This window comes from Notolepis coatsorum (assembly GCF_963971535.1).
Source record: "Notolepis coatsorum genome assembly, contig: SCAFFOLD_268, whole genome shotgun sequence".
Classification (NCBI taxonomy): Eukaryota; Metazoa; Chordata; class Actinopteri; order Aulopiformes; family Paralepididae; genus Notolepis; species Notolepis coatsorum.
Genome location: NW_028172854.1, coordinates 130,007 through 154,670, shown reverse-complemented (window position 1 = coordinate 154,670; position 24,664 = coordinate 130,007). Strand labels below are relative to the sequence as shown.

The 24,664-nt window shown below is 45.1% G+C and overlaps 1 protein-coding gene across 1 annotated transcript in view; it reads left to right on the top strand.

Moving 5' to 3' along the window:
• Positions 1-24,664, top strand: part of LOC311247965 (CUB and sushi domain-containing protein 1-like) — a gene marked incomplete at both ends in the record, with an annotated part of 213,058 nt that overhangs the window by 166,800 nt on the left and 21,594 nt on the right. The window contains 1 exon segment of the mRNA XM_084338937.1: positions 6,228-6,415. Within this exon segment, the coding sequence (XP_084195063.1) occupies positions 6,228-6,415 (188 nt within the window).

Sequence of the window (24,664 nt, the reverse complement as noted above, 5' to 3'; positions counted from 1 at the left end):
TAAATGAGATATCATACATAAATAATATTCCCTCACAGTATACCTTCCACCATGTGAAAGTATACATAACACATGGGTAAATAACAAACCTACTGTAGCAAGACCAACCGCTTCTCTGTTACAGTGGGTGACAATATTGTCACAAGGAAAGATTAAATTACATACCTGGGTTCCATCCTAGAGGCAAATCTGTCCTGTGACAAAATGGCATCCAATGTAATAAAAAAAAGTCAACCAACGAACTAGATTCCTGTACCGGATCTCCTCTCTGGTAAACAAGAATACCCTGAAGACTCTGGCAGGAGCACTCATTCAAGAGTACTACGACTATGCTTGCACCTCATGGTACCAAAGCACCTCAAAGGCACTAAAAACAAGATTACAAACATCACAAAACAAACTGGTCAGACTACTGCTTGACCTTACTCCTAAAACCCACCTCACCCCTGCCCACTTTGACAACCTAGGATGGCTTAGAGTAGACAACAGAGTACCGCAACTTGCAATGGGCCTGGTCTACAAGATACACTACACCACTAAGGTACCCATGTACATGTCAAATTACTTCCCAAAGGTCAGTGAATACCACAACCACAACACCAGAGGGAGTTCCACAAATAACGTTCAACCCAGATTCGGCTCAAACAAGGGACTAAACACGTTTCGCAATTATGCCACATCAATGTGGAACACCCTACCCACAGCCGTAAAATAATGTGAATCCCTACCCACCTTCAAAACCGCTCTCAAAGAAGAAACTGGCCCCTGTAAATATCCAAAGCCCCCCCCCCACCCAACCCCCTCCAATGTACAGTTTATTCCACCTCAAATGTATATAATCTTTTTTTTAGAAACTCTGTCTCTTAAACAGTACTGTATATTTGTATATCTTGTATGTCATAAATATCTGGATGTAACAGTACTGTTTATCTGTATGTTGTGTATGTCATAAATGTTACGATGAATTGAAAATGGGGGACCGTGATGTAAACAAGACGAAAGTCTTTCTCTAGTTTGCATCCCCTTAACAATTGTGTGTATTGAGCCATACTGTATTGTACCCATTCTGCAATCTGTTGATAAAGTTTTCAATCAATCAAACCGCCGTCGGTGTGTGAATGTGTGAGTGAATGGGTAAAATGTGAGGAACAAATTGTTGAAGTTTGTAAACAAACCTACATACATGAGCAATGGAGAGGAATTCTCCCAGTGTTCTCGTGGTCAGCGGTCGTGCTGCTGCCCCCGCCTCCATGCAAAGCTATGACAAACTATGACAGAGCCCAACAAAGGACTCTTTAATGTGTTCTAGGCGATGTGCATTATTGACCTGTCGCTCCTCATTTCTCGATCCTCCAATCAACAACCGCTGCTCCCCTCAGACAGACTTTGTCCGAGGGAAGAAAACGTGTTATATTTTGTGGGTTCAAAGTTTATTACGTGTCTAGCTTCAGTGAAGACGTTATATATATATATATATATATATTAGTCCTGTCAGGCGATTAAAAAAATGTATCTAATTAATTACAGGATTTGTAATAAATGTATCTAATTAATCACATCTTAATCGCATAACCATTATAGGCCTGATATTTTATATTCTATAATCATATTTCAAATTGCATGTGTCCGGATGGCAGAATTCAGTACTGTATCTACAAAACCTTCTGTTTAATCATCTTCCCTTTATTCATTTGCTTAGATTTTTCAGGTCTGGTCAATTTTAGCATGGTGTTATTCACAGTCAAAGATAAAAAAAATTATAAAATAATTGAATGGATATTCTCATTTGGTTCATTACAATTTACTCAAGCCTAGTAACAGACACAGTATTTCTGACACTGGGAATACATTCCATGAGATCCTCCATAGATGTCCCTAGAATCAGATACCAAGAACATGCAAATAGACATTTAAAAAAGAAAGTTTGTAAATGAAATAAATCTAATTAACGCGATACACTGACAGCCCTAATATATATATATACAGACATATATATATACACATTGCTACAGCAGCCTGTAGTAGGCAGCATGTTTAATACATGTTCCTGGGTTCCACCACTGAGTCCCTTCACACACTAGTAGGCTTTGATTGATTGATTGATTGATTGATTGATTGATTGATTGATTGATTGATTGATTGATTGATTGATTGATTGATTGATTGAAAATTACTAACTGTAACTGTACATTGGAGGGGGTTGGGTTAGGACATTTACAGGGGCCAGTTTCGAATTGCAGTATCCTGTAGGCGCTCCTTGAGAGTGGTTTTAAAAGTGGGTAGTGATTCACATTCCTTTACAGCTGTGGGTAGGGCGTTCCACATTGATGTGGCATAATTGTCCCTTGTTTAGTCCCTTGTTTGAGCCAAATCTGGGTTTAACATGATTTGTGGAGCTCCCTCTGGTGTTGTGGTCGTGGAATTCACTGACCTTTGGGAAGTATTTCGACATGTACATGGGTACCTCAGTGGTGTAGTGTATCTTGTAGACCAGGCCCATTGCAAGTTTCTGTACTCTGTCGTCTACTCTAAGCCATCCTAGGTTGTCAAAGTGGGCAGGGGTGAGGTGGGTTCTAGGAGTAAGGTCAAGCAGTAGTCTGACCAGTTTGTTTTGTGATGTCTGTAATCTTGTTTTTAGCGCCTTTGAGCTGCTTTGGTACCATGAGGTGCAAGCATAGTCGTAGTACCCTTGAATGAGTGCTCCTGCCAGAGTCTTCAGGGTATTCTTGTTTACCAGCATGTTTAATACATGTTCCCGGGTACTAACATGTTTAGAATAGAGTCAGGTAGGCTACACTGAAGTACCAGAGCTATTTGGAAACAAAACTCAGAATATTATGGTCCTGATCAACACACACACACACACACACACACACACACACACACACACACACACATACACACACCTATACCCTATCACTGTGTTTGTAGAGTGTATTGGCTCTGTCCCCCTCCTGTCCGTCACACACACCTCTACCCGTCTTGTTGTTTGCAGTGTGTGTGAGAGAAAGAGAGAGAGAGAGCTCTGTCTCTTATCTGCTCCCCCCCAATACACACACACACACACACACACACACACACACACACACACACACACACACACACACACACACACACACACACACACACACACACACACACACACACACACACACACACACACACACACACACACACACACAGACACACACACACACACAGACACACACACGCAGGGACACAGCAAACAGGTAGAAGTATGTGACAGACAGGGGAAGATGGAGCCAATACACTCTACAAACATTAGGGTATAGGTGTGTGTGTGTGCGTGTGCGTGTGCATGTGTGTGTGTGTGCGGAGACCTCACGCCCTAACCATAACCTCTGTGGAGACCTCATGCCCCACCCTAGTGAATGAATTAATTAATGACTTTTATTTATATAGCACCCTCCACAGCACAAATGCACATGGTGCTTTACACTACAGCTCGTATATATAAAAACAAAAACAAAAATCAGAAATAAATGACAACCACAACAGGCAACTAAAAACAGTGAAACCAAATAAAATAATAGAATAAAAGAATTTAAATAAAATCATCAGTCACTAATTGAAAAAACAAAACTATAGGAACAGTGAGGACAAGAAAGAGTGCCTATGTATGACCAAAGGCCTGTCTGAACAAATGTGTTTTTAGTAGTGCTGTCAAACGATTAAAATATTTAACTCGATTAATCGCATGATTGTCCATAGTTAACTCGCGATTAATCACAAATTAATCGCATTTTTTTTTTAATTTTTTTTTTACCTTAAACAGATCTTTTTCAAGTTCCAAGTTTTAATACTCTTATCAACATGCGAGTCAACAAATGCTTGCTTTGTGCAGCCATTTAACACAAAAGGATGACCCTCATGCATTGCAAAAGAGTGATGCACAAAATAACTTAAAAGAAAATAATAATTTAAAACAATGAATAAAGTGTGCATGAAATAATAGGGGAAAGAAAACGTTAGGAACTTGTTACATTCACACACACAAGGGCTGATTAATCACACCCCCCCCTCTCTCCCTCACACACACACTCTCCCCGCTCTTTTTCTCTTTTGCCCCTTCCTCATCTCTCTCACCCCCCTCTCTCTCTATATCTCACACACACACACACACACACACACACACACACACACACACACACACACACACACACACACACACACACACACACACACACACACACACACACACACACACACACACACACACACACACACACACACACACACACACACACTTCAGAAACAAACATAGTATCAATGAGAGCATCAATAATACACCTGAGTGAAGTCTAGTAAAAAAAAAACCTTTTTTTTTTTTTTTTTTTTTTTAGTTAATCTTGAGTTAAAAAAATTAGTGGCATTAATAGAATCGGGAGTTAACGCGATATTAACGCGATATATTTGACAGCCTTAGTTTTTAGTTGTTTTTTAAAAGAGTTTTCAGAGGGGGCAGTTCGCAGGTCCAGGGGGAGAGCATTCCAGAGCCTTGGTGCCGTCACCTCGAAGGCTCGATCACCCCTCGTTTTGAGCCTGGACCTGGGGACCACCAGGAGGTGCCGATCGGCAGATCTGAGTGAGCGGGTGTAGGTGTAGGGATGGATGAGTTCAGTGATGTGGATAGGGGCCTGACCGTGGAGTGCTCTGAAAATAAAAGTGAGGACTTTGAAGTGAATTATATAGTGTACCGGGAGCCAGTGCAGGGATGCCAGAATGGGAGTGATGTGACATGATTTGATGATAGTGTAGATGGAAAAGAAAAGGTTGATGTTCTACGTTATCTATGTCAGGGGTTCCCAAACTTTTCAGGCCGGGACCCAGAAAATAAGGCGTCAGAGAGCGCACATCGTCAGGCTTTTTTTTTCTTTCTTTTTTTCCATGCGACCGATTTTTTAAGCCAAATATCACTTCAATCCTATTAAGTTAGTTCAAGTTAGTTATTAATTTATATGTGCTATTTATGAGAGGGCTAACTTGTTGCAAAATAATAATGATAATAATAATAGCCTCATTAAAATACTATTGTTGCTTCGGTTGTTTTCAGCGTTTTATGTGCATAATCTGTTATTTAGTTTGAAATGTTCGTTGAAATAAGTAGATTTTTCGTTTTTGTTTATTTATTAAGTTAATATAAAACCATTATAGTCACATTTTAGAAAACAATAGAATAGAATTTTAGAACACAACTAGAAACACTGTCCTGGCTTGCTTCTAAGTTCAGTGACCTGAAAAAAAAAGAAAAAAACTTTTTTTGGATTTTTTTATTTTTTATTTTAATTTTTTTAATCATCTCGCGGCCCTCCCGTGGCTGCTCGCGGCCCACCTTTGGGTCGCGACCCCGACTTTGGGAACCACTGATCTATGTCACACTCCTACACAGAGCTCTAGGCCTGCACCTCCCTCAGCCTGAAACAACTCTGCCCAAAGTTCCGTATACTGGTAACCATTTACTGACCTCCGCCACCAAATTAGTTTGTTAGATGTACAGTAGCAATAACTTTGAATTACATGTATAGGTTGTATTGTATATATATATTGTATGTATACTGTATTGTACCCATTCTGCAATATGTTAATAAAGTGTTCAATCAAGTTCAATCAAACCACCCTACCGAAGGTTAATGCAAATATCCTCGGTTTCAATGGAATTACGTTGCTAGGGAACAGCTTGGACCCAGGTTTATTTCCTGTCAGCTATTGATAATTGCAAACACTGCAACAGGAAGTATAATCTTCTGTCCATTTAGAATGTTTATGTTATCAAGTTGAAACTATCTTTGTATCTCCTGGTCATTTGTTTTATAACTTACTAGTGAGGTCCGATATTATCGGCCTACCGATATTATCGGCCGATATTGGCATTCAAATGTAATATCGGAAATTATCTGTAGGCCTAATTTAATTTTTTTACATTTATTTAACCTTTATTTACCCAGGCAAGCAGGTAAGAACAAATTCTTATTTTATTTATTGTGAAAAGTATGCATAATGTTGTGTTAATTCCATGACAAGAGAGTAATGTTAATTACCTGAAATTATTCAGTTTTTTTTGGGGGGGGAGAGAGAACCCCACATATATCGGTATCGGTTGATATCGGTATCGGAAATTAAGAGTTGGACAATATCGGTATATCGGATATCGGTAAAAAAGCCAATATCGAACATCCCTATAATGTACCCTTGTATTGTCTCTATAGCTTCAACATGGAGCCCAGCTACGACTTCCTGCACATCTACGAGGGGGAGGACAGCACCGGGCCCCTGCTGGTGAGCCTCCAGGGCAACCAGGCCCCTGAGAGGATCGAGAGCGGCAGCAACAGCCTCTTCCTGGCCTTCCGCTCCGACGCGTCGCTGGGCATGTCCGGCTTCGCCATCGAGTTCAGAGGTAAACACAACTCGTATAACTGACTATAGTAGTACAGGTATTACACTGGTTCAGTTGGTTAAACTGCTGTTGGGCTTGTTTGGGCTTGACACAAAGTAAGAAATGCAGGCATCATAGCAGCATGGGGGAGGGGGGAGGGGGGAGGAATTCAGGCATCATAGCAGCATGGGGGAGGGGAGGAGCGGCTGTCCCCGAAGCCTGTTTTTGGGATTCGAACTTCGTCAGGGTTTTTCGAACGGACGTTTGAACCTTCGTTTTTAATTTAAAAAAATATATATATATTCACATTTTTTTTCAAAATAACGTTTTTATTTATTTATTATTATTCAAGTTTTCAAGTTTCTTTAATAGTTGTCATACAGAAGTACAGAATACTTTTGTACAAAATGCTTCTTACTGTTGCGCTCCAGAGACTGTGCATGACAAGATAAGTATGAAATAAAAACATAGTAAAAATTAGAAGAAAAAAAAAGAGGTCACAGTGTTCAGTTTAGACATATGTACAATGTTCGTAGACGTAGTTACCATACAATATACAATACTGTGCAGTGTACTAATATACAATACTATATAGTGCAAGGCATAAATGGACAAGGTGCAGTTTAGGTACAATTCACAGTAGGTGTACGAGTTGTAGTGCAAATCCTTTATCAATAAATATAAAGTGTAAGTGTGTTTGTGTGATCTAAAGTGTGGAGAGTGGGTGCTGCAGTGTGTTGTTTGTTTGAGTGAGTGTGTGTGTGCGTGTGGGTGTGTGTGCTGTGTGCATTTGATGGTTGTTGCATAGTGATTATTGTTCGTTTAGCGATTATTGTTCGTTTAGCAGCCTGATGGCCTGGGGATAGAAGCTCCTTCTGAGTCTTTCTGTGCTCGCCATAAGACTCCGGTATCGCTTGCCTGACGGCAGCAGTTCAAAGAGGCAGTTGTTCGGGTGGCTCGAGTCCTTAATAATTCTCTTAGCCTTCCCCTTGCACCGCTTGTTGTAAATGTTCTGGAGGGTGGGAAGCCCCCCTCTAATTGTGCGTTCGGCTGAACGTGTCACTCTTTGTAGTCTGCTACGGTCTTGTGCAGTGCTATTCCCAAACCAGGAGGTGATGTTGCCGGTCAGGATGCTCTCTATTGTACATGAGTAGAAGTTCCTAAGGATCTTCTGACTGACTTGGAACTTCCTTAGGCGCCTGAGGAAGTAGAGGCGTTGTCGTGCCTTCTTCACAACACTGTCAATGTGTGTGGTCCATGTCAAGTCCTCGGATATGTGTGCTCCGAGGTACTTGAAACTGTTCACTCTCTCAACTGGTGCCCCGTCGATGCTGAGGGGGCTGTAGTCCTTGACCCCCGACCTCCTGAAGTCCACAATCATCTCTTTTGTTTTGCTGACGTTCAGGGAGAGGCAGTTCTCCTGACACCACTGTGACAGGTTCTCTACCTCTTCCAGGTAGGCCCTTTCGTCGTTGGCAGAGATCAGGCCCACCACTACTGTGTCATCAGCAAATTTGATGATGGTGTTGTTGTTCCGCTGTGCTACGCAGTCATGTGTGTACAGGGAGTAGAGGAGGGGGCTCAGAACACAGCCCTGGGGGGCCCCTATGTTGAGCGTGATGGATGAGGAGGTGCAGTTGCCGGCTCTTACCACCTGGGGTCTGCCCGTCAGGAAGTCCAGGACCCACTGGCACAGGTCATAGTTCAAGCCCAGGTCCCTGAGCTTGGCTATGAGTTTGGAGGGGACTATGGTATTGAATGCTGAGCTGTAGTCGATGAACAGCATTCTCACATAGTTCCCCTTCCTCTTGTCCAGATGTGATGCTGCTGTGTGCAGCACATGGGCTATGGCGTCCTCCGTTATTATTATTATTATTATTATTATTATTATTATTATTATTATTATTATTATTATTATTATTATTATTATTATTATTATTATTATTATTATTATTATTATTATTATTATTATTATTATTATTATTATTATTATTATTATTATTATTATTATTATTATTATTATTATTATTATTATTATTATTATTATTATTATTATTATTATTATTATTATTATTATTATTTTTTTTTTAAATATCCTCAAACTAAATCCTCAATTTGTATAAAGTCATTAATCTGATTAAATTAGTCTTTTTTATTATTAAATCAACTTTCTTTAATGAATATAACTCATCAGTTTCTAATACTATAATATTAGTGTAGCCTAATCTTTATCTGCAACTGTGAAGAAAAACCCCATTGGTTTAAACAGAATGAATAGACACATAAAAAAATATATATAAAAAACATATATATATATCTTTAAAATTCAAATAGGTAGTGTAAACAATATAACACTATAATTAACTCTGAGTATACGCATAATGAGTAAGTAGGCAGTGTAAATCAAGGTGCATATGGGGGTCTGTATGCCCCATCAGTTATATTTGCATTACAATAAATATAGTGTGACGAGTCTGGTGGTGTTCGGGCTCGACACGGTTCAAAACAAACAAATCCATATTCCACACAATCACAGTTTCAATAAATATTGAAAGGATATTTATTGATTAATAGCATACAAGTCCGATAGGCAATAGAGTGGTTGAATAACAGTCCAGGGTCAAAACACGTATCAGGCTCTCGTACAAAAAGGGATTGTTCAATACTCAGGGTTTGTCTTCCGGTCCAGGGTCAGTTTCACAAGGGGGGTATCTCAGCCAGTCCAGGGTCCAGTACCACGAACACCTTCTCGCTTTCACCTCTCCTCACAACTACCTCTCACCTCACAAACTATGTATAACAATCTCTCTATCTCTGCTCTCTGCTCCTTCCTCACCTCCACTCAACCTTACTCTGTCTCTCCTCAGGCTTTAAACTATGGGTGTCTCTGTGTGTGTGTGGGGGGGATGTGGGTGATCACGTGGTGCACAGATGTGTTCCAGTCCTAATCACCTCCCTAATTAACTCTCCTCTGCCCGTGGCAGTAGTATCTCCCTTCCTCTACGTAACCATGAGACGGGGGATGATATCTGCCACAATAGTTACAATAGACACTCTAATCTAAATACATATACTCATATATATTCATATTTCCATTTCATATTTCCATTTTCATATTGTATATTGCTAGTTTCAGATGTAACTAGTTTCTTTTATCTAATTATTATATTTGTCCTACCCTGAATGAAAACATTAATGCACTTACCCAGTAGGATGTTTTGGACCGCATACATAAATCAGATGAAATAGTGAGACTGTCAACAGATGATGCCAACTTTTTAATTGAACATGAAACAAAAAACCCAGTTTGTTAAACAAATCAATAGGACTTTACTGATGAACTGGAACACATGACACCAGATATCAGATCACCAACCGGAACTTTGTGTCAAAAATCATCATGTGTTTGTATTGCCTTTATTGAGTAGAAGACATCTAGTGGAGATGCATCACACTTTATAAAACTGTTGTGTTGCCTTATAGCGGTACATCACTGAAACTCCTATTGCATTGATTTGACTATGGATGTTCTTTTTGTTTATTTTTTGTCATTCCTTGTTCTCCAAGTCTCCTTTTGTTTATTTTTTTTGTCATTCATTCGTCCTCGGAGTCTGTTTTTGTTTCTCTTTTGTTGTTCCCTTGTCCTCAGAGTCTGTTTTTTTTATATACAGTATCTAACTTTTTAATTGGCTTAGGCCTACAGTTGTCATGCAGTTGTCAGCCTCCACAAAACCAACATCAGTAGTTAGAACAATCACCGAAAAACTTGTGACATCTTGAAAGGAAGCCCATAGAAGCCCATAGACTAGACAAGTCCATTCTACAGTATTGGATGTTAAGTAAGAGACAAGGCCCAATGAGCTTTACATTAACATATTTTAATGGACGTGGTGGAGGCTTTCGCGTCAGCCGTTTTTTCCACGGCCGAGTCCATTAAAATATGTTAATGACCGGCTTAATAAATGTATCCACTCTGGTTGGATGGTGTATTGTACTTGTGCTGTATAATGACAATACATTTGAATCGAATCTCATTGTGAAATCGCTACGCTGCCTATGGACACAACCTATGGCAGACAGCTTCGGAGGTGATTGCATTGCACCATGCTGATCCACTCAACAGGTAGCGATTTCAAAATGAGATTAGATTCAAATGTATTGTCATTATACAGCACAAGTACAATACACCATCCAACCAGAGTGGATAAATTAATTAAACGTGAAAGAAAAAAAATTTAACCAAGAGTAATTTGAACCTGTGACCATAGGATCCACAGCCAGCAGACTAACAAGTTGAGCTAATCAGTCAGATGTTAAAACTCAGTGACTAATCCATCATTTACTTGTGCCAATTGCGTTTGTCCCTAATTTTTTGTATTGGCATTAATAAATCAGATGTCATGCTAATATGTCATGTTCTACAGTAGGACTTACTACTGTGATACCCATTAAAACAGTAATTAGAATAATAGAAGCCTACTTTGCTGAAAACGATTAATTTCAAACGTATACAATATACAGTGCGTTTGTGCTTTTTTGTGTGCGCTTGCGCGTTGAGGCTCGCTCTCTGCGCATTATTTTTACCTCCGTCTGAGTAATGCCCCCGTTGATGACGGAGATGGTGGAATGTCGGTTCTGCTTAAATGGGTGTAAAGGCGGGGTGGTCTAAAAACGCTCATATTGACTCCTGCCTGTCTGCAATAAAAGTCTGGTGAAAATGCAAACACAAAATGTCCTGAAACTTAACAGTGACTAAACGTAACTCATAATCGGCTCCAAGCCCATCCTCAGTAGAACCAACAACCCCACACTCACCCTACTCAGTAGAACCAACAACCCGACACTCACCATCCTCAGTAGAACCAACAACCCCACACTCACCATCCTCAGTAGAACCAACAACCCCACACTCACCATCCTCAGTAGAACCAACAACCCCACACTCACCATCCTCAGTAGAACCAACAACCCCACACTCACCCTACTCAGTAGAACCAACAACCCCACACTCACCCTACTCAGTAGAACCAACAACCCCACACTCACCCTACTCAGTAGAACCAACAACCCCACACTCACCCTACTCAGTAGAACCAACAACCCCACACTCACCCTACTCAGTAGAACCAACAACCCCACACTCACCATCCTCAGTAGAACCAACAACCCCACACTCACCATCCTCAGTAGAACCAACAACCCCACACTCACCCTACTCAGTAGAACCAACAACCCCACACTCACCCTCCTCAGTAGAACCAACAACCCCACACTCACCCTACTCAGTAGAACCAACAACCCCACACTCACCCTACTCAGTAGAACCAACAACCCCACACTCACCCTACTCAGTAGAACCAACAACCCCACACTCACCCTACTCAGTAGAACCAACAACCCCACACTCACCCTCCTCAGTAGAACCAACAACCCCACACTCACCCTCCTCAGTAGAACCAAGAACCCCACACGCACCCTCCTCAGTAGAACCAACAACCCCACACTCACCCTACTCAGTAGAACCAACAACCCCACACTCACCCTACTCAGTAGAACCAACAACCCCACACTCACCATCCTCAGTAGAACCAACAACCCCACACTCACCCTACTCAGTAGAACCAACAACCCCACACTCACCCTACTCAGTAGAACCAACAACCCCACACTCACCCTACTCAGTAGAACCAACAACCCCACACTCACCATCCTCAGTAGAACCAACAACCCCACACTCACCCTACTCAGTAGAACCAACAACCCCACACTCACCCTACTCAGTAGAACCAACAACCCCACACTCACCCTACTCAGTAGAACCAACAACCCCACACTCACCCTACTCAGTAGAACCAACAACCCCACACTCACCATCCTCAGTAGAACCAACAACCCCACACTCACCATCCTCAGTAGAACCAACAACCCCACACTCACCCTACTCAGTAGAACCAACAACCCCACACTCACCCTACTCAGTAGAACCAACAACCCCACACTCACCATCCTCAGTAGAACCAACAACCCCACACTCACCATCCTCAGTAGAACCAACAACCCCACACTCACCCTACTCAGTAGAACCAACAACCCCACACTCACCCTACTCAGTAGAACCAACAACCCCACACTCACCCTACTCAGTAGAACCAACAACCCCACACTCACCCTACTCAGTAGAACCAACAACCCCACACTCAAGATTCAAGATTCAATAGTTTTATTTCAAACCACAGTGTTAGTTTGGCAACATTTACCATTGTCCGGCAAAACAACATTTGAAATTAAATGAAATGGGAAAAGAGGAACCCCCCCCCCCCAATTTTTTTTTAAAATAAAACAGCCAGAAACTATACACTGTTTGAAAAGGAGATGGAAGAAGCAAAGCTTATTAGTTTCCATCCCCCATCAATAACTATATTATATATAATATTATACTTCAGCAAGTATATGACACGATTACCAATACATATAATACAATACAATTTACAAATACTTCAACTACACACAACACAATCACACATGCACACACACACATACACACACACACACACACACACACACACACACACACACACACACACACACACACACACACACACACACACACACACACACACACATACACACTAGACTATACTCCCGTGTCACCCTTCAAATCATTCTCATACAATACATTGGTCTTCCTCCCTGGTATAATTTGTGAACACCATCTTTTTGAACTTCCTCTTTAATATACTTATAGATTGACTGGATTTTATCTCCTCCTCCAGGTTATTCCACAAGGTGACTCCACACAGAGAAATACACATAGCCTTCCTGGTTGTTCTTGAAGATTGCTGTTCCAGTTTGAGTTTCCCTCTAAGGTTATATCTTTGAAGGCCAGCTCTCTCACAGAACAATTTCTGTATCTTGTCAGGAAGGCTGTGGTGTATGACTCTGTACATGAGCTGGGCGGTTTTGTAATCCACCAGGTCCTTTAATTTCAGGACTGAAACTTTTAAAAACAAAGAATGTGTATGTGCTTTGTAGCTCTCATTTGTTACAATCCTGATTGCTCTTTTTTGGAGCATAACCAAAGGAAGTAGGTTGGTTTCATAGGTATTTCCCCACACCTCAACACAATAATTCAAATATGGAAGGACCAAAGCATTATATAAGATAACAGAAGATTGTTGGTTCAGCCAATACCTTGACCTCCACATAATACCCACACTCTTTGACATTTTTGTTCTTACATGGCTTATGTGAGGCTTCCAACAATTTTTTTCATTTATGATCACTCCTAAAAAAGTGGTTTGCTGTACTCTTTCAATAACGGTGTCATCTATCGTAACTTGGATCGGTGTGTCATATTTACGATTTCCAAAAATCATTCGTTTTGTTTTGTTCAAGTTTAGAGACAATCTGTTTTTGTCAAACCACTTTTTTTATTTGACCAATTCAGTCCTGGTTTCATTCAGGATCTGTTGTAAACTCTCACCAGAGCAAATCATATTTGTATCATCTGCAAAAATCACAAATTTCATTGTTTCAGATACTTTACAGATATCATTTATGTACAAAAGAAACAAAACTGGACCCAGAATTGAACCTTGTGGTAAGCCACACCTAATATTCCTGTTTGTTGAGATGGCACTGCCCATTTGAACAAATTGATTCCTGTTACTCAAGTAACTTTTAATCCATTCCAATGCTATACCCCTAATGCCATATCTTTCCATCGTTTTAATTAAAATACTATGGTCAATCGTATCCAAAGCTTTTTGAAGGTCAATAAAAATTCCCAGTACATGGTTGTAGCTGAGGGGTACAATTCCCTGACTGTATTACTAGATATGATACTTACTACCACTACCTTTGTACTTAATATTCGGCCACCCAGTACACGGCATAAATATATTATCATGAACACTCTCACGTAGATGAAACGGATCCAACACAAATGTACGAATTAGAAACAGGTCTTTATTTCCTACACAGCGATGGTGTGTAGGATAAGCACTTAATCACTTAATTACATTTATGAATTGAAATAGTATGCACTTTTATGGCAAGGAGTATTCGTCGGTATATCAATAGATAATGTCCAATCTCTGAAGGCGCAGGTGGTAAATATACGACCTGGAATAGTTAAGGAATAACAGCAATGATACTTTAATGATTATAGGCTGGATACACTAGAGGGGGTTAATCCGGTCGCTTGTAAGCCGACAGGAGTAGGAGGGGGGGGGGGGGGTAGAATCCAGCTGCCTCGTCCGGCCAAGGGTATCCCAGGAGAACCCACTGTAGTGCCGTTCAATGCGCCGGCGATCCTTGGACCACAGATGAAAGCAGGTGGACTCTTTGTGGGCCGGCTCTCTCCGGTCCACGGGGGAGAGATGTGGAGAGACCTCGTCTTGCAGAGCGTCTCCTCACCTTGCGTCCTCTCCAGGGGGGGGGGTTCCAACACACGGTAGTGTCGGGGGTCTTTATCCATAGAATAATCAAAGTATCCAAAGCATAATCCGTGCCTGGGAAGGCGGGCTGTCGTCGGTAGAATAATCCGGTATACAGGTCCACTCGCTCGTCGGCTCTGGGGCTCCTCGGGTGCAGCTTCACATAGGGTCACCCACCCTGGGTAAGCAGCCAGTTCTCTGCCCAAAACGATGGGGTACTGACTACGGTAGTATTCTCACCGCACGAAGCACTATATATTAACAGACTATTATTAGCTTAATAGACTACGTCCAACTCGACGATATAGTGCCAAATATGACTATTCAAATATTAATATACACGATGTCTCAATACCGATGGTAGGCCGAACTTGGCCTTACTCCCACACGTGGCATCGCGGGGAGGCTTTACGTCTGTGACTCTATTGGAGGGTAAGAAACTGGACTGAAAAGAAAGTCCTACTTTAGTAGCGCAGTATATATACGCACTATGAACAAATAGTCCCATTAGTGGTGCGGTAGCCAAATTCCTACGCGGAACTAGGACTTGTTCGTACATGTCGAGCGGTACGTTTGAACTGGGTCTGAGGGGTATGGCAGCCTGGCACCAAGGTCTCGACCAATAGTAGAATGGAGACTATTATGGGATGTTCAGTAGGCTAGAATGGATATTCAATGCATATTGTACAAGGAATATACAAGGGATATCAGGGAATATTAGAGAATATACAAATACAATTAAATATATATATATATAAATAAATATATATATTCGGTTTAATCTGGCCCTTCACAACAGCCATCCCCTGAATAGGTCCCAGACCTAATCAGTTAAACGGAGACAGATTAATCGCGTTGTCTATTTACACATAAGGGTTTGCTGTAGGGGTCAGTCAACTTCACAAAGTCATAGGGTTGTAGGGTCATGGTCATCATCGATTGTGTCTGGGAGTCGAGGCAGTTCTATGAGCCTTGCCACGGGACGGGTGTAAGTGCGACCCTGGACGAGCACTTCAGCTGCTCGGACCTTGCCGTCGGCACCGGTGATCACTTTGCTTACGCGGCCGGCCGGCCACATAGCTCTGGGCAGTGATTGATCAATAATCATGACGACTGTTCCTTCTGTCAAATTGTCTCTCTCCTTTACCCACTTCTGGCGGGTCTGTAGAGACGGTAGGTAGTGCAGTAGGAAACTGTTCCAAAACTTGTCGGCTAATACTTGGCTGTACCTCCACATTCGTCGGCCGTTCGCTTCTTCAGGCCGGTACATTGTCTGGGGTAATGTGGGATCTAGCCGCCCCATCAGGAGTGTGTTGGGGGTAACTGGGTCGATATCCGCCACATCACTGGAGACATAGCCGAGGGGCTTAGAGTTCAATACTATCGGGTATTTAATGTCATCCGGTAGATTGGGGGCTCTGCGTAGGCGACCACCCACTCTGATGAGGGTGTGAGCGTCGCTCTCGGGGGCCAGGTGAATTAATCTGCTGTCGGATGGGACGGGCTTTCCTCCCTGTAGACAGGCCAATTCATCGGGGAACGAGTCTCTCTGGGCTCGCTGCAGTAGAAGCAATTCTGCTTCCTCGTAGTTAGCCGCTGACATATCAGCGGGGGACTTGCACTCCGGGTGGTACCGCAGGAATGTTCTTTGTTGTGCACTCTCTATGGACGTGCAATCGTTTATGTTAGGGTCGGTGGAGGCTACGGTGCTCAATCCACAGAACACAGACTTCTTAATTTCCACCTCCTCTGGACTTGCTTCCCTCGGGAAAGGCATGGGCCACTGTCCTTCCGGGAGTCTTAGGAATGCGGGGCCATCACTGTAGACATTGCGACGGGTGAGGTCATCCAGGGGCATCCCCCGGGTGATGACGTCAGCTGGGTTCTGTTTTGTATCAACGTAGCGCCACTCTGTTTCTCCGGTTAACTCTTCGGTTAAGTCTTGAATCTCGGTGACTCTGACTCCCACGAAGACTTTGTACTTGCATGAGTCCGATTTGATCCAGGCGAGTACCGTCGTGGAATCTGACCACAGGATTGTTCTAGACAACGGTATGGTGAGCTCACGTTGGATGAGCGTGGCTAGGTGCGCTCCGGCTAGGGCTGCGCAGAGCTCTAGACGTGGGATAGATTGTTGCTTGCGTGGGGCTATTCTCGAGCGGGCGAGGACAAATGCTGTGTAGATCTCTCCCCCTTGGTCTTGGGCCCGCAAGTAGGCTACTGATCCGTATGCGACCTCTGAGGCGTCACTGAAGACGTGTAAGTCTATTTTACATGTCTCTGGCCTCACCTTGGGTGGGAAGTAGCTTCGGCGCATATTAACGCCTGGGAGTGAGTGGAGCTCCATCTCCCACTCTCTCCAGGTGGATGCAAGGTGTGCGGGAATGGGGTCGTCCCAGCCCTGGTCCTTGTCCCACAATGCTCGTACAATCATTTTTGCCCTGGTGGTGTACGGTAGAATACATCCTAGCGGGTCATATTGTCGGGCGAGTGTTGTGTACACACTCCGTCTGGTGGTCGGCGCCGCCACCGGCCTTCCCTGCTCCGTAGTCAGGGGCTTGTGTCTGTAGTGAAGCGAATCTGTTTTGAATCGCCACACCAATCCCAGGGTCATCTCCTGGGCTTCTCCCGGGATTGTAGCCATCCAGGTCTCGCTGCTGGCTGCCTTGTCCTCGGAGGAGAGGCTGCGCAGTACTTGCGGATCGCTGCTGGCCCACTGCCTGAGATCAAAGCCGCCTTTGATCAATGAGGCGCGGAGTTTAATCAGGAGAGCCTCGGCTTCTTCCTGGGTTGAAAGGCTTTGTAGACAGTTGTCTACGTAGAAGCTGTTCTTTACGCTGTGTCGGACCTCTTCGTCCGCTGCTGGGTCCTCTGCTACATGTTTCTGTAGTGCAAATGTCGCACAGCAGGGGCTGCACGTCGTTCCGAAGGGGAGGACTTCCCATTGGTAGATGGCTGGGTGCTCATCTCCTGGCTTCTCTCTCCATAGGAACCGTAACAGGGGCTTGTCCGCCTCTACTAATCTCACCTGCAGGAACATTCCTTTAATGTCCCCGCTGATGGCCACCTTTTCCTGGCGGAAGCGGAGTAGAACGCCGAGTAGGGAGGGGCCGAGTGTGGGACCGGGCAGTAACTCTTTATTCAGATTTTGGGATCCGATCTGGTAGCTGCAGTTAAATACTATGCGGTCTTTACCGTTGTGATGGACCTTGTGGTGGGGCACGTACCACGATTCAGTGGTCTGGTCAGCCTCTTTAATGTCCATCTTTGTGACGTGTCCCGCTGTGATGAGCTTCTCAATCTCAGCGCGGTATACACTCTCTTGGGCGGGGTTCTTGGCTAAGCGCCGCTCCGTGTTCAGCAGGTACCGTTCTATGGCGTCTGTCTTGGCGTGGAAAGTAGGCATTCCTTCTCGCCGCAGGAGTGGCGTGGCGTATCTCAACACGCCGTTGACCGGGACTCTCTTGGTCCCTGTCTCGAGGAGGTGAATGGCGTAAATGTCATCTTTAGAGCGAATGTCTTTCTTTCCATTCTTAAAGGGCATTTGTTCCAAGCTCCATAGCCGCTCTACGTGTTGCAGGAGTGCGGTTTCTCCCTCTGTGACTCGGGAGTGGAGACATCTAGTGGCTGTACTTCGGTTGAGAGATTTGGCGAGCGGGCCTTGGAGAGTCCATCCCAAACGGGTCTCGACTGCTGCAGGACAGCCTCGGGGTCCGGTATGAACCCGGTCTATCGGGACAATGAGGTCTGCATGGTCGGAGCCTATCAACAGGGTCGGCATAGCATTGTCTATGAGCGGGATCGGTAACTTGCGCAGATGTGCATATTTCTCCATCAGCTTGGCGACGGGGTATGTGTACCGCGACAGTCCTATTTCTTGGCTGGTGAAAGCGTCTGCAATCTGGTACCGTCGCTCAGGCTGGCCGCTTGCTGCGATAGAGAATGAGACATTCTCGCCCTTTATCGTCTTCAAATCTCGTCTTATTGTCCGAATTGTCATTTGGGTTTCGCTTCCCCGCAGCCCTAGCTGGGCCGCAGCGGAGGCGAGCAGCAGGGTCTTCTCTGACCCGTCATCGAGGACGGCGTAAGTGTCCAGGACTTTATTCTGGTAGCTTAGTGTCACACGCACTACTTTTAGGAGTACTCGGGCTCCACTGCTGCTGGCGGGATCGATGTACATGACGCTCGCTTTGCGGCTGGATGGTGCAGGTGAAGGGCGCCGTCTGTTACTGTCGTGAAGTATGTCCAGATGGGCTCCATCGCACTTGGTGCACCTTTTCTTTAAGCGGCATTCGGCTGCCATGTGTGAGCGCGCACAGCGAAAACAGCGCTTGTTGGACTTTATCCATTGACCTGCTTCCTCCGCGTTCAGCTTGGGGAAGGAGTCACATTGCGCTAGCCAGTGTTCTTTCTCACAGTAGGGGCACACTATCTTCCACTTCTCCGTTCTGGAGGGGGTACTGTGGCTCCTGCTGCTCGGTACTGACTCCGATTGGTGCATCACAGTCACCGATCTTCTTCCATCATTTAGTCGTCTGGTTCCTTCTCTGGAGCCAGGGGTGCTCCGTCCGAATGTATCTAGCCGTAGGCTGCTGACTTCTCTCGCCAGGAAGTCTGCTAGATCGAGGAGGTTCGGTTCGGGGCCATTCGGGTCTCTGTGGTCCCTCTGCCGCCTAAAGCGCTCCTGACGAGCGGGCGGCAGCTTCTCCAGGATCCTTTCCACATTTGAGTTGGCGTAAAGTTCATGCCTCCCCTTCTCTCTCTGCGCTCCCAACATCCCTACCAGGGACTGCACTCTGATGGACAGGTCGTCCAGTGCTCGATTGTCTATTGCTGGGGGTAAGCGGTCGATGTGTCGGATCTCCTGGATCACGTAATCCCATATGCGCCCATACCTCTGGTCCAATGCTACCAGCGCTGCTGTGTATGGGGTGGTGGAAGTCGCGTAGGCGAGCGCTATATTATGTGCGCGGGGCACCTTTAAGTGCTGCAGTAGGATGGCGTATTTGTGGCGTTCATCCAATACATCCACCAACATGGTCTCCAGACACATGCGGAGTTCTGTATACTGGGCCCGGTTCTCTTGGGTGAAGTCGGGTACCATAGGCGTGCCAATGTATGACGCTGACTGTGGATACATCGGCGAGCGTTGGGGGAGAGGCCTCCTAGGCGAGTCTCCTCCCGCTCCTTGGTATGGGCTGGTACCGGCAGTGTACCATGGCCCGCTTGTCCAGGTGCTGTTCCTCGGTGCGGGTCGTGCGTCGTGCTCACCCGTGTATAGAGTCGGGGGTCTGTAGCGCAGCTCCGCGGGAGTATAGCCTGGGCTGTACCGGACCTCCTGGTCCGGTAGAGTACTGTGCTGTCTTCGGGCGTGGTTCTCCTCCTCTTCCTCTTCGTCTTCAGTTAGGTCATCCAGTGCTTGTAGTCTCTGGTTTAGCCTCTCCACAGGATATGCTGCTCCTTCCCGGTTGCTAGGTCTCGCTTGGACCGGTGGGGGGAGGTGGTCTGTGGGGGGTATAGACCTCGTCTGTTGGTCAAGTTCAGGGTTGTTTACTCGGCTAGGGGATGCCGCCCTGGAGGTGTGTCTAGACGAGTTCCTGGAGCCTCTGGCGGAAGGAGAGGGTGTTGTCCGTCTGATCAGCTGTTCTATTAGTTGCGCTTGCTGTCTGTCGCGCTCTGCGTCCCGTTGAGCACCGGCTCGTTCTCGGGCCACATTCTCTTCCATCTGAATGCGTCTTATTTCTAGACGTATCTGCTCGTGTTCGCTTCGCTGCTGGATCTGCAGTCGGTCGCGTTCAGCAGCGGCGTTCAGGCTGATGAGGAAGGCCTGCTTTAGGGTCCTCTCTGCCTCGCTGGGAGAAGGCGGTTGTATAGGGGAGCCTTCCCTCGGGGTACTCCTTGCGGAGCCTTGGAGCTCTATCTCCACGGTGCTCTCCCCGTCTTCTTCCGTGCCGAGTTCTCTCTCGGTAGCGTTGTATTCCTCCCGGGACTCATCGGGGACTACTTCTTCAGTACTGGCGGGGTGTGAAGTCATGTCTGGTTCCCACTGGTCCCCACCGTGAACTTGGTCAGTTACATTAGAGCCCGTAGGGGCCTCTATGGTCGGGGTAGTCTGAGCGTTGGGGTTAGACATACTTTTACTTTCTAGTTTTACCGCGTTTACTGTTAGTAGAAGACTAGGTTGTTGACTGACAGCGTAAGCCTCTAAGTACTGAGGGAGCCGTCGTTCGCGCTGCGGGCGTTGGTTAGGAGGATCGTTTCGTGGAGTGTTCATCATAGGCCATTTCAATATTAATAACACTATATTAATATTACACTAATTACCATCCGGCTCGAAGGACCAATTGTAGCTGAGGGGTACAATTCCCTGACTGTATTACTAGATATGATACTTACTACCACTACCTTTGTACTTAATATTCGGCCACCCAGTACACGGCATAAATATATTATCATGAACACTCTCACGTAGATGAAACGGATCCAACACAAATGTACGAATTAGAAACAGGTCTTTATTTCCTACACAGCGATGGTGTGTAGGATAAGCACTTAATCACTTAATTACATTTATGAATTGAAATAGTATGCACTTTTATGGCAAGGAGTATTCGTCGGTATATCAATAGATAATGTCCAATCTCTGAAGGCGCAGGTGGTAAATATACGACCTGGAATAGTTAAGGAATAACAGCAATGATACTTTAATGATTATAGGCTGGATACACTAGAGGGGGTTAATCCGGTCGCTTGTAAGCCGACAGGAGTAGGAGGGGGGGGGGGGGGGTAGAATCCAGCTGCCTCGTCCGGCCAAGGGTATCCCAGGAGAACCCACTGTAGTGCCGTTCAATGCGCCGGCGATCCTTGGACCACAGATGAAAGCAGGTGGACTCTTTGTGGGCCGGCTCTCTCCGGTCCACGGGGGAGAGATGTGGAGAGACCTCGTCTTGCAGAGCGTCTCCTCACCTTGCGTCCTCTCCAGGGGGGGGGGGTTCCAACACACGGTAGTGTCGGGGGTCTTTATCCATAGAATAATCAAAGTATCCAAAGCATAATCCGTGCCTGGGAAGGCGGGCTGTCGTCGGTAGAATAATCCGGTATACAGGTCCACTCGCTCGTCGGCTCTGGGGCTCCTCGGGTGCAGCTTCACATAGGGTCACCCACCCTGGGTAAGCAGCCAGTTCTCTGCCCGAAACGATGGGGTACTGACTACGGTAGTATTCTCACCGCACGAAGCACTATATATTAACAGACTATTATTAGCTTAATAGACTACGTCCAACTCGACGATATAGTGCCAAATATGACTATTCAAATATTAATATACACGATGTCTCAATACCGATGGTAGGCCGAACTTGGCCTTACTCCCACACGTGGCATCGCGGGGAGGCTTTACGTCTGTGACTCTATTGGAGGGTAAGAAACTGGACTGAAAAGAAAGTCCTACTTTAGTAGCGCAGTATATATACGCACTATGAACAAATAGTCCCATTAGTGGTGCGGTAGCCAAATTCCTACGCGGAACTAGGACTTGTTCGTACATGTCGAGCGGTACGTTTGAACTGGGTCTGAGGGGTATGGCAGCCTGGCACCAAGGTCTCGACCAATAGTAGAATGGAGACTATTATGGGATGTTCAGTAGGCTAGAATGGATATTCAATGCATATTGTACAAGGAATATACAAGGGATATCAGGGAATATTAGAGAATATACAAATACAATTAAATATATATATATATAAATAAATATATATATTCGGTTTAATCTGGCCCTTCACAACAATGGTGTTTTTTGTCAATTGAAGTTGTTATTTCCTCTATTAGCTCAATGAGGGCCATGGTGGTGGATCTATTCCTCCTGAAGCCATATTGGCTGTCAATCAGCAATTTGTGTTTCTCAATGAACTCTTCAAGTCTTTTTACATAAATCTTCTCCAGAATCTTAGAAAATTGGGAAAGCAGAGAAACCGACCTATAATTTGTAAACTGGTGTTTGTCCCCTGTTTTAAATATCGGTAATACTTTTGCAGTTTTCATCATACGAGGAAATATTCCCGATTGTAACGACAAATTACAGATATGTGAGAATGGTTCTACAAATCCTTCCGCTACGTTCTTAATCACGGTCACCTCAATGTCATTCCAATCCGTTGATGTTTTGTCTTTACAGTTCTTGAGTATGGTCATGATTGCATTTCCATCTGTTGGAGTAAGAAACATGGAGCTTTGGTTTCTATGGATTGAGTCTTCTACACCCACACTTAGTGACACTCAGTCACCATCAGCACCACTGTGTCCTCCTCATCCCAGGCACGTAGTCTTGGCGTGACCCTTGACCCCACCCTCTCCCTCAAACTCCATACATGCCAACTCCTCTTTCTACCACATTCACAAGTAGTGTACAAATGTGGCCCTCTCTATCGCATGATCTGGCTCTCTGCTGAAACACTGATCCTCGCCGGCATCTCCTCCCGTCTTGACTGCGGCAACTCACTCCTCCGCGGCGGCAGTGCTGCTCCGTAAATAGACTCTAAATGCTCAAGAACGCATCCGCACCCCGACATTGACCCACACCACATCACCCCAGTCCTACAAGACATCCACTGGCTTCCCGTGTCCCGCCGGATCAATTACAAAGTCCTGGTCCTCTCACCCACAAAGCCCTGGATTTCCCTCAAAGCCATAAAGCGCTATGTGAAAAATCTGGAAAAACTCAAATTTAAGAATTCAGCAACATGAACACCAATCAGGCTTTTCAGAGAGGCGATGATACTCACAGGGACACACCAAATTCAGCATCCCGTCACTCACGGACCACGCTTCATTCACCAGAGGTCTGAACACACTGCCCCACTTTGACATCCACTACTGCTCCGATGACCCTGCTACCCACCCCGGAGCAGATGCACCCTGCCCCCTCCACAGAGGAGGACGTTTGTCTGTAGCTGTCTAGGTGAGAGGCTGGCAAGGCCCCGGGTCTGGAGGACATCCCAGAACGGATGACCCTGTGCCATGGAACTCCCCCCTTTCTTCCACTCCCGTCTCCAGTGAATCTCTCCTGGATGCACTTCTCTGGAAAACATTCACCAGCATACTAGTCCTCAGGAAACCCTGCCCCTCTGAACCAAACCACTACAGACCAACAGTACTCACTACAGACCAACAGTACTCACTACAGACCAGCAGTACTCACTACAGACCAACAGTACTCACTACAGACCAGCAGTACTCACTACAGACCAGTAGCACTCACTGCCGACCAACAGTACTCACTACAGACCAACAGTACTCACTACAGACCAGCAGTACTCACTACAGACCAACAGTACTCACTACAGACCAGCAGTACTCACTACAGACCAGTAGCACTCACTGCCGACCAACAGTACTCACTACAGACCAGCAGTACTCACTACAGACCAGTAGTACTCACTACAGACCAACATTACTCACTACAGACCAGCAGTACTCACTACAGACCAGTAGCACTCACTGCCGACCAACAGTACTCACTACAGACCAGCAGTACTCACTACAGACCAGTAGTACTCACTACAGACCAACATTACTCACTACAGACCAGCAGTACTCACTACAGACCAACAGTACTCACTAAAGACCAGCAGTACTCACTACAGACCAGCAGTACTCACTACAGACCAGTAGTACTCACTACAGACCAGCAGTACTCACTACAGACTAGTAGTACTCACTACAGACCAACAGTACTCACTACAGACCAACAGTACTCACTACAGACCAACAGTACTCACAACAGACCAACAGTACTCACTACATACCAGCAGTACTCACTACAGACCAGTAGTAC